Here is a 20,719-nt window from a genome sequence, read left to right as displayed (position 1 = left end):
CCCTACGCGTCGCCCCGCCTCCCTGCCGGCTTATCCCGGCAGGTCTAGCTCAGAGTCACCGGAAGAAGGAGGTTTACTTCAGAGCCGGTATGAGCATAATGAAGAACGTTCTAAAGAAGAGTGTGCCGGGGTAAAACGATAGAAGAAAAGGTATTTCGATTGACTGGGCTCAAGTTGCATTTTGTAACGTAGCAAGGAAGGACGCAACAATGCACTTAAACAACGGTGTAATGAATAGTGTAGATCCTGCCCTGGGCAGCTGGTGAGGGAGAAGGAGATCTGGGCCGGAGGTGCCTCTTTCACAGATCCTATTGGCACCATAGCTGTTCGTATCAGCTCCTGCAGCTCCAAACCGACTGCAGGGCATGCGAAAACTGCCAATCAGGCAGGGAAACATAATGTAGTGATGCATGACATCACGACATGTGGCATGATGTCATGCTACAGTTCCCAAGATGCACTTTGTTGATATACATGCACAACAATTTGTATATATAAAAACCAGATCCTTGAATAACGGAGAACTTTCATCTGATATTGGATGGAGGAATTTGTGGCTTGAACAAGTTGGGGTAAGTTCGCCCATCATTACTTGGACCCTATGAACATGGCTTACAGTGAATCAGACCATTGGTTCATCTATCCCAGCCCTGATACTGAAGAAAACAAAGGTTAAACCACAGACTTTCTGTACACAAAACATTGGCTCTGTCACTCTGTTCCCAGGAGGGAAGGGCCTGTAGCTAAAAACTTTTCTTTTTCTTAAAGCTTTTAAAACTTGATTTTGTTCTGACTTTTATACTGCCTGTTTGGTGCATTCTCTTCCCCTCCTTATTGTTTTATTATGATTTTATTAGAATGTAAGCCTATGCGGCAGGGTCTTGCTATTTATTGTTTTACTCTGAACAGCACCATGTACATTGATGGTGCTATATAAATAAATTAATAATAATAATAATAATAATGTACATGCGGTGTTAAATGCTGTACTGCCCAGTGTGGTCACAATTATGCACAGAGCTACCCCATCCACAGGGAAGTGAAACAACTGGGGGGGGAAACACACGTATGAAATCCCATTAAAATAACCCATTACAACAGAAAACCCCCCACTAACTCATCATAAAAAACAAAATTGCTCCCCCCCCCCAACCATCATTAGGGGTGATCTTATACAGAAATGCATACATTCAAGAAAATAATGCACAATATTTGGGAAGATAATTGCAAAAAATACGGGGACATTGTACACAAAATTGTGTATGAAGACAAATGTATATTAAAGTTATGAGGACTTAAAAATAACATTTGCATACTCATGCAGAAATGAGATGGAACAACCTTGTGCTTTAAGAAATTGCAAACATTATAAAAAACGGAACAGACAGATTCATCCGTCTCAACTTGTACCCAAACACTCAAAAGGTCAAGGTAATTAGGAAGGCATTTTCACAGCACTTCAAAAATAAATAAATAAATAAATAAAAATTGCTTAGCCTAAAGAACTGATCCAGTCTCCAAAATCCCATGAGTGTTTGAAAGGCAGGTACCAAGAGTGCCTTTCAACTTGCCGCTGCCGCCAACCCTGAATGCCAGCACATCCCAGCCCAGACACCAACACACCTGTGGTCCTGTGCAGTGTACTTCAGCAGTTCTGCCAGCTGCAAGGGGTATTTGCAGATCTTCTGCACAGGGGTCAGAAGGAAACCATCAATGGCAATATCAATCATCTGCTGCAAGAGACGGCACGCTTCGAAAAAGTGCTGATACCTGCCATCTTTCATTAGCTTGGAGAGCTCCATGCATGCATCCAGGTGATTGTTACAGTACTCGGAATAGATCCAGAAGCCATCTTGCTACAGGAGGTGGGAGCAAGATGGTGCAAGAGGAGAGAGAGAGAGAGAGAGGTCCATAAGACGTGACATAAACAATCAATTACTAATCTCATTATCATCACAATCAAAACATTTTACAGCAGCTAAGAGAATGCACCATTAACCAACCATGTGCGATTGTACCTCCATGAGAATACCCAAGGTCTGTAAGAACTGCCCTGCTGAATCAGACCAATGGTTCATCTGATGACCAAAGGCAATCAAAATGATCAACTCACCTGCGAGGAAAGGTTACAATGTTCAGGGCTGGTTTAGCGTAGAAAAGAAGTGAATATGGGGAGACATGACAGATGTGTATGAAATTATGCATCGTGTGGAAGAGGTGGATAGGTAGAACTTTCCCCTCCCTCTCTTACAATACTAGAACTTGGGGGCCATCCCACAAAGCTAAATGGTGAGCGGTTCAGGACTGATAAAAGGAAGGGCTTCTTCCCACACAGCACATAGCTACATTATGGAATATGTTCCACAAGGTGTAGTGAGGGCCACCAATTTGGACAGCTTTGGAAGGGGATGAGACAAATTTATGGAGGACAGGGGTTATCAATGATACTAGTCATGACGGCTATGTATTATCTCCAGTGTGAGGGGCAAGATGTTTCTCAATACCAGTTGCTGGGGATTATGAGCAGGAGGGTGCTATTCTGCTTACGTCCTGCTGGTGGGCTTCTCATGGGCATCTGGTTGGCCATTGTGCAAGTAGATTGCTGGACTAGATAGGCCTTTGGTCTGATCCAGCATGTTCATATCTACTCCAACTTCCTCCATTCAGTTTCCTTTCTTAGAGTGTCATCACACTGGGAGAAATCACGTTTGCTTACCGTCGCTTCTCTGCCCACACATTTGTCCCTCATTACTTCCTCTTTCAAAAGAGGAAGTAAACAACGTGCACGTGCCCCATTCAGTGGGCCGTTTTGATCGCGCTGTTTCTCCTGCACACAGCAGGCGAGAGTGACAACTTCTGTCTTTAAAAATAAGTCAGACTTACTGGGGATGGTTTTTTTGTCGCGTGAAGAAGGCTAGAAGGGGTGGGAGGCGCCCAGGAGGCAGACGACATTGTGAGAGGGACCGGCGAAAATCCGTGAGTGCCCAGGAACAAGCATGCAATAAAACGCTCATCTGATGGAACTCTTAGAGGATTCTGCCAGCAAGGTTTCTTCCCACCCCGTCCTCTGGCAACTGACAACCAAAGCTAAACTTTCTGACCTTTGTGGCAACAGCCCTGCTTGGAGCAAAGCCATCACATCTACAGATGGGTTATGACAGTTTCCAGTCCTCTTTATTTCCTCTGTATTTTTTTTAAAGCCCGCTCATCACTGCAGCCTGTGCTACAAAGACAGACAGAGGCACTGCTATTACATTCTTTAAACAAAACAAAACAAACGAGATTGGGAAATCTAAAGGGCTTAGGTCGAAGCCACTGAGAAGGGTTTTAATGGTGCCCTGTTGAAATTCCATGATCCTTTAAGTTTCCAAAGCACTGCTGGGTTTGACATGTGGCACAGCCAAGCTGCAACTAAAATGTAATGTAGTTCTGTATAAAAAGATGCAACATCCCGGACAGGGGCATCCTCTTACATAAGCACCAAGAGAGTGCCCTTTTCTCCCTCAAGGAAAGCTAAAAAAGCAAGGCTACACGATTTTCTTGACATTTCCTGACACATTCACAACACTGGCCATTTTATCAGCTCTTTCAACGTGTGGCTTACATAACAGGCAAGGAAAGGCGGGTTGGAGTCTCTGAGAGCGATTGCAGTCAGCTAAAATGTCCCTTTCATCATGTGTGTGCAACTTATGTAGGCAGCACCACAAAGAGGAAAGCCAGTGTGATATACTGGATTAAGCAGGGGTAGGGAACTAAAATCGGGACAGGCGTACATGCCCTCCCCAAGCCCCTCCGTGGGCTGAATAAGAACATCAGAAGAGCCCTGCTGGATCAGGCCAAGGGTCCATCTAGTCCAGCATTCTGTTCACACCGTGGTCAACCACAAGCAGGACATGAGTGCAACAGTACCGTCCCTCCCATGTTCCCCAGCAGTTGGGGTACATAAGTTTACCCCACCCTGTTACCAGGAATGGGGAATCAGTCAATTTCAAGTCTGTGGCCTTTACTAGACCTACCTGGGAATCTGTGCAGGAGGAGGGGAGAGCCCGCGGTACAAGTAGCGCAGGCCGTCGTTCCAATCCAAACGTCAGACGCGACGGGCTGCAGGAAAGCCCCGTCGCATCCGCCATTTTTTAAAAAAATTCTCAACGGGCCGGGTCCACAGGAGTGCACCAATGACAAAAGGTAAGGTTGGTTTTTTTTATAAAAAAAATCATTTCCCCGCTCCCCCTGCCCCCGATCTCCCCCTCCCCAATCTCCCCCTGCCCTGATGGGCCCAGCGCTCCTGTGGAGCGCTGCGCCCCGTCCACCGCTTTTCCCGGCTACTCACGAGTAATTGCGGTAGCCAGGAAAAGCGGTGGAACGGTCTACACGCTCGCGATTTCGGGCTCAGCCCAAGGCCGCGGGAAATACTGGGCTACAACTGGAGCCCGTTACCCTGGGGCAAGGGAGAGTTAACCCCTGCCTGAGCCCGAGATCCCCTGTGCGTCATCTGGATGCACAGGGGCGAGCCCAGTGTTCACCCCGGGCTAACTTGTGGTCTAGCAAAAGCCTGTGTTGCTTTTGCGTGTGTTTGCCCAAAAGTCTCTTCCAACCCATTTCTTCACTAATCGCCAAATCCATCACCAAAACTGAAATGCGCATTTTTAAACACATTTTTAAATGTGCATTTCTAAATGTATTTTCTCTCAAAGAAAGTGCTAAGAATGGCGTTGCAATGTTCAGAGCGCAATGACATCGGGTGGAGACCTAGTTTCTGATCCACACTGTCGTGGAGAGGTCTAACTGAGTCAGTTCGTACTGGAATTTGCAAAGGTCGGACCCCTCAAGCATCCCTAACAATTACACATGGATGAAGGCTAATCTCTTCTTGCTGGATTCATTCATTTATTCCACGACAGGGAATGCTAGGAAGTTGATCACAACTGCTGTCAATATATCTCCACTATATATATAATAGAATATTAAATCATCTTGACAAAATACACAGAGGGAGGAACATCATCAGTACCAGCAATAGATAGTGGAGAGAAGAGGACACGTAAGGACATAAGAGCCCTGCTGGATGAGACCAAAGGTCCATCTAGACCAGCATTCTGCTCACCAGCTGTCGACCAGGGACCAACAAAGCAGGACATGTTGCAATAGCACCCTCCCACCCATGTTCCCCAGCAAATGGTGCACACAGGCTTACTGCCTTGGATAATGGAAGTAGCACATAACCATCAGGGCTAGTAGCCACTGATAGCCTTCTCTTCCAAGAATTTATCCAACCCCCTTTTAAAGCCATCCAGATTGGTGGCCATCGCTACATCTTGTGGTAGCGAATTCCATACTTTAACCATGCACTGTGTGAAGAAGTCCTTCCTTTTATTTGTCCTGGATCTCCCACCAATCAGCTTCATGGGATGACCCCATTGGGTTCTAGTATTTTGAGAGAGGAAGAAAAATGTCTCCCTATCCACATTCTCCACACCATGCAGAATTTTGTACGCCTCTATCATATCTCCCCTTAGCCTCCTTTTTTCCAAGCTAAACAATCCCAGCTGATGCAACCTGCCCTCATAGGGGAGATGCTCCAGCCCCTTAATCATTTTAGTTGCTCTTTTCTTCACTTTTTCCAGCTCCATAATATCCTTTTTTAGGTGTAGTGACCAGAACTGTACACAGTATTCTAAGCGTGGATGCACCATGGATTTGTATAAAGGCAGTATGATACTGGCCGTTTTATTCTCAATTCCTTGTCTTACAATGCCTAACATGGAGTTTGCCTTCTTTACAGCAGCTGCACACTGGGTGGACATTTTCATCGAGCTGTCCACCACAATCCCAAGATCTCTTTCTTGTTCAGTCACCACCAGCTCAGATCCCATCAGATTATACTTGAAGTTGTGGGGTTTTTTGCCCCAACGTGCATCACCCTACACTTGCTTCCATTGAACCGCATCTGCCATTTGGATGCCCACTCTCCCAGCTTGGAGAGATCCCTTTGGAGCTCTTCACAATCCCTTTGTGTCTTAACAACCTTAAATAATTTGGTGTCCTTGGCAAACTTGGCCACTTCACTGCTCATTCCTAGTTCCAAATCATTTATGAACAATTTGAAAAGAATTGGTCCCAATATAATCCTTGTGGGACCCCATTATTTACTTTCCTCCATCAGGAGAATTGACCATTTATTCCTGCTCTCTGCTTTCTCTTCTCTAACCAGTTACTGATCCATCAGAGGACCTCTCCTCTTATTCTATGACTGCAAAGTTTGTTCAGGAGACTTTTGTGAGGGACTTTATCAAAAGCCTTTTGGAAGTCCAAGTAAACAATGTTCACCGGATCTCCCCTGTCCACATGTTCGCTGACAATCTCAAAGAATTGTAGAAGATTAGTGAGACAGGAATTGCCTTTGAAGAAGCCATGTTGATTCTTCTTCAGCAGGACATGTCCTTCTACTGTATGTGCTTACAAATTTTGTCTTTAATAATGCTTTTAACCAATTTACCTGGAACGGATGTCAAGCTAACCAGCCTGTAATTCCCCAAATCCCCCCTCGATCCCTATTTTAAAATGGCCATCTTCCAGTTCCTCTTTTGAAGTCAAATGTGACTGTGTTGGACTTCCTGGGGCAGTTTCCCACTTAAGCATATATTGAATCTGATAGCACTGTCGTCACTGTTACCGATTGGTTCAACAATATTTACATCTCATATTAGGTCCTGGGTAGCACCACTTAGGATTAAGTCCAGGTTCGCCTCCCCTCCGGTTGGTTCCATGACCAACTGTCATCAAGATTTTTTTGTGAACCGCCCAGAGAATTTTTGTGAACCGCCCACGGAGCTTCAGCTATTGGGTGGTATAAACATGCAATAAATAAAAATAATAAATAAATAAATGTAACCTCTATCATGACTGGAGTATGCATTTATCAAATCAATGTGAGGATAATTAAAGTCACCCATTATTACAACACTTCCTCGTTTGGGACCAGTAGACCTGAGAAAGCGCCTTCTCCCTCACCAATCTGCCTGGAACAATTTTTGATTTGGGGCATTTTCTCTTCCTGCTTCTCAAGGTAGCCTAATGCACCATTTCTTTTCATTTCCCCATTCTCCTGCTGCTCTTCCCGGAAAGCTATGCATCCTTCAAGCTATAAAGACTGATCTCTTCCAGCAGGCCTATCCAGTGGAATTTTAAGATGTTTTTAGAATGTTTTAGGATGTTTTTTAGGATGTTTTTAGCAATGTATATTATGTTTTAATTCAGTTTTATGTATTTTATCGCTTATTGTTGTTCTCTGCCTTGATCAAAATGGAGAGGTGGGTAAGAAATAATAATAGTAGCAATAATAATAATAATAATAATAATAATAATTCACACATTTCCACAAGTTGGGTATCACATAGAAATTCGGTGGGCAGGACTGCTGTAAAGGCACCACTAGGAGGGGACAATTCTTAAGCAGAAAGCTTGGAGTTTAGTTTGTTCACACAATTACATTTTTAAAAAAATCTTTCTTCGTTTCTTTCTTACGTTGCTCTGCGTTTCTACATCACCCAATAGTTAAAGCTCTCCAAGCAGTTCACAAAACAAAGTTTAGGATTCAAACCATAACATATGTAGACATAATGAAACAGTGCAGAGTACCTAAAACAAATTTAAACAGCCACAGGATAAGACCAAAGGAAAATCAAAACATGAGCAGGGTTACGATCTTAAAAGCATCAACAGTTTAAAAAAAAATCCAAACAAACTGAAAGACACACACACAAAAAAAAAAACCTGGAAGAATAGAAAGGTATGTTCCTGGCGCCAAAAAGACCACAGCGTGGATGTGCCAGGCAGGTTTCTCTGGGAAGGCGCTCCACAACCACAGCTGACTGTCCAGATAAGGTCACAGTTCCTATCTCAGCCTAAGCTGATATAAAACATTCTTAGCTACAGAGGCCTCTTCTGCCTCCAGCGTCAAGGCTGGAACTAAGAGGATCCTCCAAACAGCAAACCTGGTCCTTTAGAGGGAGTGCAAGCCCCATCTGCTCAACCCCAGCAGCTCACTTCACAAGGAGCTATCCCAACAGTGCCTGCAGAGCACTGTCCAAGGTGCTAGAAGTTTCTGCCTTGCTAATCATAACCTTCTGCTACCAGAGTCTCCCAGCAGCTGCTTCTCCCCAGGCTCAACGCCAGCCAGGAAACACACATTACATGGAAAGTAGACTTTTCAAGCTTCAAGTTAACAGTTGTCTTGGTCTTTTCTCTAAGCAAAAAGCTATGCTAGTGACCTAAACTTCTTCTAGAGCTTGACTCAACACAGAGATGCTACTACAGTAACGTGGAGTCACTCCATAGAGAAGTGGCTGCAGACGTATACGTATGTGTGAGTGACCTTCAAGAGACCTGCACAGATAATGAAAATGAGATTAGAAAGATTTCTCCCTTTCAAACTGCTTCCCCTCAAAAACACTTACATGCTCCAGAAAACATGGTCCAATTTCACTGAGATGGGGATCCTCGTTGTTGTACTGCTTCTCCAAGTCCCTTACAAAGCCCATCTGAAACCTGTAGATGTCTTCAATGTTGCCAAAGATGATCTTCAACTGTTCATCGCTGAACATGTCTCTTCTCTTCCGACACTGCTTTAAGTAACCCTGGAAGAAAAATGCAAAAAGAGGATAGTAATGAAGAGTGGATGCAGGTCAAAAGGGCCCTCTCAAAATATACAGAAATGGCTGCATCTCCAGCTGCATGGCTCTTCTTCTGAAGCAATGAGGCTAGGGTTCTGCTGCATTCCCTTGTCTTCCTTCTGCAGGTTTTGTGCTAAGAACATAGTGGCCAACCAGCTGAGTGCAACAGCACCCTTCCACTTACTGTATGTTCCCCAACAACTGGTGTGCACAGGATTACTGCCTCTGACACTGGAAGTAGCGCATGGCTATTGCCTGGAGGAGGGTCATACCTTGCTGATAAGGCACATGCTTTGCACACAAAAGAACTCTCCCCACGGCCTGAGTTCGATCCCAGCGGAAGCTGGTTTCAGGCAGCCGGCTGGGGTCGACTCAGCCTTCCATCCTCCCGAGGTCAGTAAAATGAGTACCCAGCTAGCTGGGGGAAAGGTAATAACGGCCGGGGAAGGCAACGGCAAACCACCCCGCTACAAGACCTGCCAAGAAAACATCAGCGAAAGCTGGCGTCCCTCCAAGAGTCAGTAATGACTCAGTGCTTGCACAAGAGGTTCCTTTCCTTTCCTTTCCTTTCCTACCCCCAAGTAAGGGCTGGGAAAAACCCATATCTGAAACCCTGGAGAGATGGTTCCAGTTACTGTAGACATACTGGGTTAGATGGACCAAGGTTCTGACTCAGCAGCTTTTTATGTCTACTCCCTGGTGCTGTGTGATTAGTGTATTGAGATGCACCCTTTCTCACTAGTTCATGGCAAACATTTTTTAAAGGCCGATTAAAAAGAGTGGCGATAAAGCTCCAACTGCACAACCTGAGAAACTATTTATTATTTATTTCATTACATGTATATCTTGCCTTTCCTCCAAGATATGCAAGGCAGTATACATGGTTCTTCTCCCACCCAGCTAGCCATTTTATCCTTACAACAACCCTGTAAGGTAAGTTAGGCTGAGAGAGAGAGATTGAGAGAGATTGAGAGAGAGAGAGAGAGAATGAGAGAGAGAGAGAGAGATTAGCCCAAGGTCACCCAGCAAGCTTCCCAGTTGAGTAGGGATTTGGACTTCAAAATAAAATGGTCAGAACAAAAACAACACTTTGCTAGAAGACTGAAAAATTTATACACAGAATAATACAAGAGAATAGATAAACATTCATAACAGAATACTCTAAAATAATATACAATGACCAAACACTGCAATAAGACAACTTGAAAATCTTAATTCACGTTCTATGTATGGCAAAGAACAGAAAAGGCTGTGTATTGTAAAGAAATCAGCAATCTATATGCAATGACTCCCCTGGGGAATTTCACATCAGAGGAAGGACTTGAACCTTTGGAGTCAGATGTCTCCAAGGAACAGGTTGTCACAGAGGACCCTGGCATGACCCAAGATGGCCCTGGCCCCTCAGGGATGATGCCTTCAGATCTGCAGTCCAACCCATCTGAAGGGCACTAGGTTGGGGAAATTGCCATAAGATTTGCCATGTAGCTGAGTGTGTAGATGCTTAGTAGATGTGGGGATGAGTTCCCAAGGGCCAAGTATGTCCAGTACAAAGTAATAATATACAAAATATCACCTAGAAGGGTTCTGGCATGTATTTTCCAGTAAATTTACTCCTGTTACCTAAAAGGAACGTCAGGCATCCATGGCGCCTTCTGTCAAGTTTGTTCAGATTCAAGGGACAGATGACCGATGATCAGATGATCCTAGAGACATCTTTGCTCAGTGCGGGGCTATAAATAGCCACCAAACCATTTCCTTTCAAAGTACATTTCCATGTAGTCCCTGTGGTATTGCACAAAGTTGGGGAGTCTTTGCGGGAGGTTAAGTGCTAAGTTTTCAGAGTCTTGGACACAAAGAGTCAGGAGACATGGCACAGTCGATCAACGTTCATCTACCTCGCTCCTCCGTGAGGAGCTGGAAATGGACGAAATGCATCCGGTGGAGGACCTACAGTTGAGCTTGAGTTGAGGTCTCTCAGATAATCCCAAAGCTTTTCTTTTCTTTAATTGACATAGCTTTATAGAGAGAATTGTGCTCAAAAACGTCGCCAGTCTGTTTGTGCTCAGAGAAATTGGGAGGAACGTTTCACTGCATTTCTCCGGGGGGAAGGAGAAATTCTCCAAAAGGTTCACAGACGTTGAGGCTCGCTCTCCATTAGCTGTGGCAGGAGCACAGCTCACCCTTTCCCCCCCCCCCTAAGGTTTTGTTTGTTTCTGTTGCAAGCAGTAGCAGCAACAACAACTGTGATAGAGCTTTCTGCTCAAATAATGGAGAGAAAATACATTTAGAAATACATATTTTGATAGAAAATAGGATCAAAAGAACATCAGAAGAGCCCTGCTGGATCAGACCAAGGGTCCATCTAGTCCAGCATTCTGTTGACCCAGTGGCCCACCAGCTGTTGACCAGGGACCCACATGCAGAACATGAGTGCAACTGCATCCTCCCGCCCATGTTCCCCAGCAACTGACATGTATAGGCTTACTGCCTCTGACGCTGGAAGTAGCATATTGCTACTGTTTGGAGGAGAGTCATACCTTGTTGATATGGCACAAGCTTTGCACACAAAATATCCCCACCCACACCCTTGCATGTAAATTCACATGTGGTGTGGATTTCATTCTGCTGCAACAGCGTACGAACATAGGAAGCTGCCTTATGCTGAATGGTCCATTTAGTCCAGTTTTGCCTAATCTGACTGGGCTATAAAGTGGCGCTAACCAGCGTACAAACTGCAATACTAAATATGAACAAAAATTGGGGTAATGGATTCAAAGAAACATTTTAAATAACAATAATGCCACAATCTATTAACCACGTAACAGCAGGTAGTTAACAATAGAGGCTTAACCAAATAAAAGTTGTTTTGAGTTGAGAAATGCTTGATAAGACATTTATATTTAGTTTGCAGTATCTGGCACGTACTATTTAATGCACTTATGAAGCATTTCTTAGCAAGCATTTCTCAACTCAAAACAACTTTTGTTTGGTTAAGTCTCTGTTGTTAACTACCTACTGTTACATTGTAAATAAATTGTGGCACTATTGTTATTTAAAATGTTTCTTTGAATCCAATACCCCAATTCATATTTAGTATTGCAGTTTGTATGCTGGTTAGCACCACTTTATACTGTTTATTCCAACTGCTGCCTTCTATTTTGTATACTTAGTAATCTGACTGGCACTCTCCATGGTCTCAAACAAGAGGTATTTCCTAATCATAGAATCATACAATAGTAGAGTTGGAAGGGGCCTACAAGGCCATCGAGTCTAACACCCTGCTCAATGCAGGAATCCACCCTAAAGCATCCGTGACAGATGCTTGTCCAGCTGCCTCTTGAAGGCCTCTAGTGTGGGAGAGACCATAACCTCCCTAGGTAACTGATTCCATTGTCGTACTGTTCTAACAGTCAGGAAGTTTTTCCTGATGTCCAGCCGAAATCTGGCTTCCTTTAACTTTAACTTGAGCCCGTTATTCCGTGTCCTGCACTCTGGGAGGAATGAGAAGAGATCCTGGCCCTCCTCTGTGTGACAACCTTTCAAGTATCTGAAGAGTTCTATCATGTGTCCCCTTATTATTATTATTATTATTATTATTTATTTATATAGCACCATCAATGTACATGGTGCTGTACAGATAACACAGTAAATAGCAGGACCCTGCCGCGTAGGCTTACAATCTAATAAGTTGTAGTAAACAATAAAGAGGGAAGGAGAATGCGAACAGGCACAGGGAAGTGTAAACAGGCACCGGGTAGGGTGAAGCTAAACAGTATAGAGTCAGAACAAACTCAATATTTGAAGGCTATAGGGAAAAGAAAAGTTTTTAGCTCAATCTTCACTTCTCCAGGCTAAACATGCCCAGTTCTTTCAATCTCTCTTCGTGGGGCTTTGTTTCCAGACCCCTGATCATCCTGGTTGCCCTCCTCTGAACACGCTCCAGCTTGTCTGCGTCCTTCTTGAAGTGTGCTGCCCAAAACTGGACGCAATACTCAAGATGAGGCCTAACAAGTATTAATCTTAATACCCAAAATCCTTCTAACTGGGGATGCCAGAGATTGAAACTGGGATCCGCTGGAGGCAAATTCTGTTCTTTGTACTACTGAGCCAAAGTGAGCCAGAGACTCCTGGATGCCACACAAACATCGTATGAAGGTGTTTGTCCCCAGCTCACGGTCATCCCCAGAGCTATTCTGCCCCCTGAACGTGGTGGCGGTTCCATCCCAGCCTTCCCTAACCTGGCAGCCTGCAGGTGCTTGGGACCTCAACTCCCATCAGCCCTAGACAGCATGGCCAGTGGTCAGGAATGCTGGCAGTTGTAGTCCAAAACATCTGAAGAGTGCAGGATTGGGGAAAGCTCCATTATGCTATCATGATGAATAGCCACCATCAGTGAATTTCTCCCAAAGCGAAATCCAAAATTAAGCTGGAGATTCCTTAACAGGTGAAATCTCTTGGACAAAACGCTCAATAAAGGTAGCAAAATGTCTTGCAGGGCGCTGCCAGCCCAGACTAAGGTATATAAGCAGACTACGGTATAGAACATAATGTCGCGCTGCTCTCTTCCTGTTTCCCCTGCAACCGTCAGAGGGAAGATTGGACCAGCGCTTTCTGATTCCACTTAAGCACAGAGTGGAGTCGGCCTGTTTGGATGGAGCTGAGAGTGATTAAGCTGTTTCTTCCAGCGCCCTCTGGGGCAGCCGCGTTGCTCTGGTTCCATACACTTCATTTGGGCAAAATGAGTTTTTCTGAAGCGGCGGCTGGGCTATCACTTTGCAAATGGGAATGTTCGCTGCAGTCTTCCCCAGTTTAAAAAGACATCTGGAAGATTTGTCGGCGCTCTACCTCCTGGCAAGATTTTTCATTCGCTTCCATTTGGGGTAATAAAGAGCAGAGTGCGAGGCCCGGCAAGAACGTTTGCCTTAACGTGGTGACTTTAATCGTGGGCTGGGGTAAACTGGAGCAATTCCAACAGAGCCATCAGCCTCACTGAAGATTTGACCCAGGAGATCCAGGTAAATGCACCAGGCATCTCAGCTTGGAAGGTTCAGGCTCCTTGCCTTTAGCTTGTGTAAAGACACCCAAACATGGGGAGAAATACAGACAGCAACCAAATTTCTCCTGCAGAGCAGATAAATGGATCCCTTTGATCAAAATTAAACAAATCTGCTTCTACATGGAAACTGCCAGGCTCCTCCAGATATGAACCCCACACACCAACAAATTCGGGGATTTCCCTTTCACTGTGTGGTGGGGTTTTGCCTCTCTGTAGAAGAAGCCAAGAGCCTCGTGTGGTGCAGAGCGGTAAAGTAGCACTTTCTGCAGCTGAAACTCTCCCCACAGCCTGAGTTCGATCCCAGCGGAAGCTGGTTTCAGGCAGCCGGCTCGGGTCGACTCAGCCTTCCATCCTCCCGAGGTCGGTAAAATGAGTACCCAGTTAGCTGGGGGAAAGGTAATAACAGCCGGGGAAGGCAACAGCAAACCACCCCGCTATAAGGCCTGCCAAGAAAACGTCAGCGAAAGCAGGCGTCCCTCTAGGAGTCAGCAATGACTCAAGTGCTTTGCATGAGAGGTTCCTTTCCTTCCTTTGCAGTTATACACATGCTGGGGGCTACTAACAATAGGTAAAAGATTTAAGTTTTAAATAATCCAAACTATTTTAAAAACAACAACGTACAATTAGACCGAGACGGCAGATAAAACAACACGGGGGAAATTGGGCTAAGAGCCATCCTGGTAATCCCAGGGAAAGGGAGGGATCATCTTTTCATAGGTCGCTCTTTTCATTACGTTTCTCGTTACAATGGTTTTTATATAGTTTTAAACTGAATTTGAACGTTGGATTGGTTTGCGAACTGCCCGGAGAACTGAAGTTAGGGGGTGGCGAAAGAAAGAAAGGTCTTTTGCAATTAGACTGAGGGCCACAGGTTGTCCACCCTTGCTATAGAAGTAATAACCAATGCTCTGAAAACAGCACAGAAATGAGTTTGTAGGCAGCACAACTGGAAGAGCAAAGGAGTCACATGTTCCAGAAGACCATCCTCCATCAGAATTTTGTGTGTGAGGCATTTTCTGCCAATTGATGTTACTTATTCTTTGTATCCAAGTGCTTCCCCTATCTAAACCAGTGGTTAGGGCTATACCTGTCCAGAGCCATGGATGCTGCAACATCTGTCACCCCCAGATTGTTCGCTGAGCCTTTAGATTTCAAGTGTGTGTGATGAGATGGACTGACAAAGCGAAAACGCTTTCAAAATTCCCTGAAATCTGAATGTCCTCCTTTGATTTTCTTTTAGAGATCCAACTTAACTAGTCTTGTTTCTAAAGTGGAAAAGATGCAGTACGGCTTCCTCACTGTTCAGGTTCGTGTGTGTGTGTGTGTGTGTGTGTGTGTGTGTGTGTGTGTGAAAACGAAGACCTCATGATAATAACCCCCCATCTATTTGTCTTTTCTCTATGAAAAGTTGTCTACGTTTTTAGCCTTCTAAGAACCGTTCTAATGAGGTAGAGTCTCTTTATCTCTTTAATGAGATGGTTATAGCTATTTTTATATCTAATGAGGTGGTTATAGCTCTATTATAGGGATATTAATAATTGTACGCCTTTTCTTATCTTAGTCTTCATATTTTATTGCACTTTTATTCTACTTTCATCATTCTGATAAGGTGGTAAGATGGGGAGAAGCCAACCTGATGTGATGGTGCATACAAAGTGTGTGTGTGTGTGTGTGTATGTGTGTGTGTGGTATTTTACCAATATGCAGGCATGCATGTGCGCATTGGCAAAGCACTACAGAAAAAGAGTCCTCCTCATGTCAAGAATACAGTGTTTCATCAGTGCACACCGGTAACCCAGGGCTTGGGGGAGAAGATGAAAATGAACTGAGGTTGAACCGAAAGCTGCAGCCAACTGTGCCACGCTCCAGCTCCAGCAGGAATTGTGGACGTGCTTCTAGTTAAATAAAACTAAGGAACAATGGAACACAGGCCAGAACAAACAATAAAGAAACAGAATGGGGTGGGTGGGGGGGTCTCATCCTGCCTCTGTGAGCGTCTGTTTGACTTCCTGTACAACTTCTACAAATAAAGGATAAAGATCAGCCTGTAGCCATCCCTGTGTCAAATCCGGCTCAGACGGAGGTTGTGTGTGTGTGTGTGCGCGTGTGTGTGATGAGTATACTATCAGATTTCAGTGCTCAACCCAGAAGTCAAAGAGAGATACAGAGAAAAAGTCTTAACAAGCCACTTGAGTGTTTGCTGGCCAGGGAGACAAACAACACGCTCTGTAGATCTGAGAGGTTCAAGATCCCAGAATATTGTTCAACACTCCCCTCCTTCCCCGAGCCCTTAAATAGAGCTGCAGCACGTTTACTAACAGGGACTGGACGACGAGACCACATCATGCCAGTCCTTTTCCAGCTTCATTGGCTGCCAGTCCAGGTCCGGGCCCGATTCAAAGTGCTGGTATTAACATTTAAAGCCCTAAACGGCTTGGGGCCAGGCTATCTGAAGGAATGCCTCCTCCCATATGTACCTGCCCGGACCCTAAGGTCATCCTCAGGGGTCCTTCTCCGCGAGCCCCTGCCAAAGGAAGTGAGGCAGGTGGCTACCAGGAGGAGGGCCTTCTCTGCTGTGGCACCCCGGCTGTGGAATGAGCTCCCTAAGGAGGTTCGCTTGGCACCTACATTATATGCTTTTAGACGCCAGGTGAAGACCTTTGTATTCTCCCAGCATTTTAACAGTCTATAAATAAATTTTAACTTGGTGTTTTAAATTTGTAATTTTGCATTGCTGCTGTTTATATCTGGTTGAGCTTTTATATTGTATTTTATAATATGGTTTTATACTTTGAATGTTTTTAATTTTTGTGAACCCCGAGAGCTCGGTCTATTGGGCGGTATAGAAATGTAATAAATAAATAAATAAATAAATAAATAATTTTGGTCCATGGTCCGCACTGACCTTTCAGGAAATGGAAAAACAACAAAAACGACGTTATAATTCTGCTTTGTTTAACCAAAGCCTGCCAATCTCTACTCCAAAGTAGACCAGGAATACAGTTTTAGTTCTCAAATTTGTATCACTCTGTAACTCCAAGGAACTCAAGATAGCATATATGCATACATGGGGTTAGGGTTAGGAGACCTGGACTTCTCTCCTCCACCTGTTACCCACTCCCCCTTTCCCACGGTTAAGCTTTTTTAGGGGAGGGGAAGGGGGGGAAGCAGGTGGAGGCGGGTAGGGTGGGTGCAAAGAAAACAAAAGTGGACCAATGCCTGCCTCAGTTTTGCTCACTGTAATTCAAGCAGCGGTACTTGCATAGCCTTTGATTCAAGTGCTCCTCCAAGGGTTACCCCCATTTGACCCCCACAAGAACCCTGTGAAGTAGGTTAGATTGAGAGAAAGAGAGATTTGCCCAAGATCACCCCACTGTGCTCCCTGAACAGGGAGATGTATTTAAGCCAACGAGTCACATTCAGCCGGCAAACCAGTAATCCCTCTGACAGTTTTATCTGAAACTAAGTGATCAAGAAGATGGCTCTATACCTCACAAATGTCCTTCAGATGTTTGATATAGTGGCGCTCCGTACTCATGATTTCATTAATTACATTGGCTCTCATCTGGTCTCGGTTCTGGAGGGTTCTACCGAGACAGAGGCAGTCGGCAGCGTTTGGGTCCAAGTGTCCATTCTGCACTTCACTCGTTCCTTCCTCCACGCCATCGTCTTGGTTGACCCATAGCTGTAGGGAAAGACAATGCAATGACATTAAATCAGCTTTAGGTCACATCTCCTAGTATTCAGCGGTTCTTTTTTTATTTTAATTTTTTTTCAACAGCAGCATCTGAACAAGCATCACACATAATACAAACACAGACACTGTACATACCCACAAAACTACGTGTAACAACTACAGTTACTAAAAGACATTTAAGGGTGAGGTTAGGATATATATTTCTTCCGTCCTCTCCATGCCTGAAATGCCCCTTATATTCTTAATTACCCTTCCACTTAATTACCCTTCCACAGAATTTGTTTTCCCTTTCCCCCTCTTAACCTAAAACCCACAAACAAATAAATCATTTTTCTCTGTCTCTTTCAAATAATCTATCAATGGTTTCCATTCCAACATAAACGTGGCTGTTGACCTCTCTCTCATTATCGCTGTAAGTTTTGCCATTTCTACCAGTTCTAACATCTTCAGCATCCACTCTTCCGTCATCGGTATTACTGGGTCTTTCCAGTTCTGTGCAAAAAGTAGCCTTGCTGCCGTCACCATATACAAAAACAAAGTTCCCGCCTTCTCTTGAATTTGTTTATCCACTAATCCAAGTAAGAATGCTTCTGGTTTCATTTCTATATTTGTCTTCAGTATTTTTTGGATTAACAAATGTATCATATTCAGCTGTTCTTAAAGCTCTCCCTAAATGTTTTCAGGAGGAATCTGAATCCATGGTAGACTCTTGTCCTCCGTAAAGGCACCCTTCATGTCTTTGAAAGCCATTACGTAGCCACTCCCTCCTCTTCTCCAAGCTAAACAAACTCAGCATGTTGACTGGCTAATGGGCAAAATCCCCTGGAGATGCCATCAACCTGTGCACATTCTCTATGCTTCATGTGAGCGACCACAGTTGCCAGTCATTAGGCATATTGGCCAGTCCTCACAAGATATCTGGAATATAATTCTGTCTTAGGCGATCCATTACATTAATATGTTCAAATTTGAATATAATAAGAGACAAAGGAAAGGCTAGAAATGGAACGCCTGTGAAAACGCTTTTGAAGGGATTATGAACCTGGATTTAAGCAAGAGATTTAAATTTTTAAAATTGTGATATTTATGTATTTGCCTGTTTATTAATTTATATCCAACCGTTCCACTGAAAATAGCACTGAAGGCAGCTAACAATAAAGTAGAACTAAAATAACAAGGTTATAAGTAAAATATTTGCACTCATGAAATGAAAACACATCCAATAAAAAAATGCCAGTAAGAAAGAAATAATAGCATCCACCGTTTTAAAACTTACTTTAGCTTAGGGGGCAATCCTATTCATGTATAGACAGGGGGAGGGGAAGCTGGCTGGGGAATGCTGGGAGTTGTAGGCCTTTTTTTGTCTCAACATGAATAGGATTGTGTTCTTACATGCCCAAAGTCTGTTTGAATAAATAAGTCTTTGGCCTGTGCTAGACCGATCTAGTAATCTGTGTGGGAGGCGGGGCGAGCCCGCGGTGCAGCTACCACGGGCTGTCGCTCCAATGTACATTGATGGTGCTATATAAATAAATAATAATAATAATAATAATAATAATAATAATAATAATAATACAATCCACACATCAGATGCGACGGGCTAAAGGAAAGCCCCGTCGCGTCCGCCATTTTTTTCAATTAAAGGGGTGGATGCACACGAACGCTCGTGCACTTGAGTATTTTTTTAAAAAATCATTCTCCTCAATCTCCCCCCCACTGCCCTGATGGCTGCAGCACTCCTACGGAGTGCTACACCCCATCTGCCGCTTTCCCTGGCTACTTATGAGTAATTGCGGTAGCAGGGAAAAGCAGCGGAATGGGCTACACGCTCGCGGTCTCAGGCTCAGCCAAGACCACGGGAAATACCGGGCCAAAAGTGGTGCCCATTATCCCGGGGCCAGGGTGGGTTGACCCCTGCCTGAGCTCTGGATCCCCTGTGCGTCATCTGGACGCACAGGGGCGAGCCTGGGGTTCACCCCAGGCTAACCCATGGTCTAGCAAAGGCCTTTGTCTACCCGTGGAAAGGCAACAAGGATGGAGCCAACCTAGTCCCCCTTAGTAGGGAGTTGGCTCCGAAGTCGTGTAGCAGCCACCAAGAAGGCCCTCTTTCACGTTTCCTCTAGATGTGCCCTTGAAAGTGGAGGGCAGAGGGAAGGCCCATCTCCCAAGGATCTTAAAACCTGGGTGGGCAGGCTGATATGGAGCATTAAGTAATTCTTTATTTGCAGTCAACAGACCATTAAAACTTCATTTAGATATAAGTATAGAACAAAATGCAAACATAGCTGAGGGTTAAGACAAGGTCTGTAAAAAAAAACATACAAAAAACCTTCAGAAATAAGAATTATGGAACACCATATGCATTGCTGAAGTCTAAGGTCTCATTGGTTTCAAATAGGATAAATGTGCAGCCGACAGTATTAGCTTATATATGTCTACTCTCTTACTCACAGGCAAGTGTTTAGGATTCCAGCCTAATTTTCTTCTGGCCAAACTGTACAATCCTATGGCTGTTTACTGCAACATAACTCCCACTTTATTTAATGGGTTTTACACCCTAGTCAATTTGTTCAGGATTGCAGCTTAACAGGCAATCCTATGCATGTTCTACTCAGAAGTATGTCCCACTGAGTTCAACTTGGCTTATTCCCAAGGAATTGTGTATAAGTTTGCGGTCTAAGTTTATTAAACTAAGAATTTGGTCCTTGAAAGTTTGGTTGATTTCTGACATCTGTCCTTTACTTTTATTCATCCCACATTTGTCTGACATTTGACTTTTTATTTTTCCTGCTCCTATCTCTTCCTTTCTTTGCTCCCTCTAAAATATTGACCCAAAGGCACAGCCAAACCCCAAACCAGATTGGTCTGAAAAAAATCAATAGTTTTTAACTTGAAGCTGTATGAAGGGGAAATAAGCCACAAAAACATTTTTCTGAGTTTATTAAAAAAAAAACATACCATGATGCTCTTTCAATTGCAAACTTCCTTTCCATAGAACGTGAAAATGATTGCAGTAAATGTCAAAATTCTCCTCATTAGTATTCAGTGCCCACATTGCAAAAAGCACACGGACTAAGAAAAGCACATAAATTATACTCTGCATTGAAATGTATTTTAACAGGTGTACAATTTTCATAACTTAACTTATTGTAAGAATGATGCTGCTGCTAACATTTGTTTACGACATGTACCTTTGGAATGGCTGTGTCTTTTTTAATTTGCAAAAGGCTCCATCAATTCTTTTTTCCTACAATGTATGTTCTCTGCTTTTTCCAGCTGATTGCTATATTTTGC

The 20,719-nt window shown here is 44.0% G+C and overlaps 1 protein-coding gene across 6 annotated transcripts in view; it reads right to left on the bottom strand.

Moving 5' to 3' along the window:
* ARHGEF9 (Cdc42 guanine nucleotide exchange factor 9) overlaps positions 1-20,719 on the bottom strand; it is a 256,681-nt gene that overhangs the window by 45,956 nt on the left and 190,006 nt on the right. For all 6 annotated transcript variants that reach the window (XM_063141832.1, XM_063141833.1, XM_063141836.1 and 3 more), the window contains 3 exons: positions 17,219-17,413; positions 8,457-8,636; positions 1,624-1,856 (listed from right to left, as the gene is read on the bottom strand). In XM_063141832.1, the coding sequence (XP_062997902.1) occupies positions 1,624-1,856; positions 8,457-8,636; positions 17,219-17,413 (608 nt within the window). The remainder of the gene's footprint in view (positions 1-1,623; positions 1,857-8,456; positions 8,637-17,218; positions 17,414-20,719) is intronic.

Source organism: Elgaria multicarinata, chromosome 15 (genome assembly GCF_023053635.1).
Source record: "Elgaria multicarinata webbii isolate HBS135686 ecotype San Diego chromosome 15, rElgMul1.1.pri, whole genome shotgun sequence".
Taxonomy (NCBI): domain Eukaryota; kingdom Metazoa; phylum Chordata; class Lepidosauria; order Squamata; family Anguidae; genus Elgaria; species Elgaria multicarinata.
This window is presented reverse-complemented; position numbering and strand designations above follow the sequence as displayed.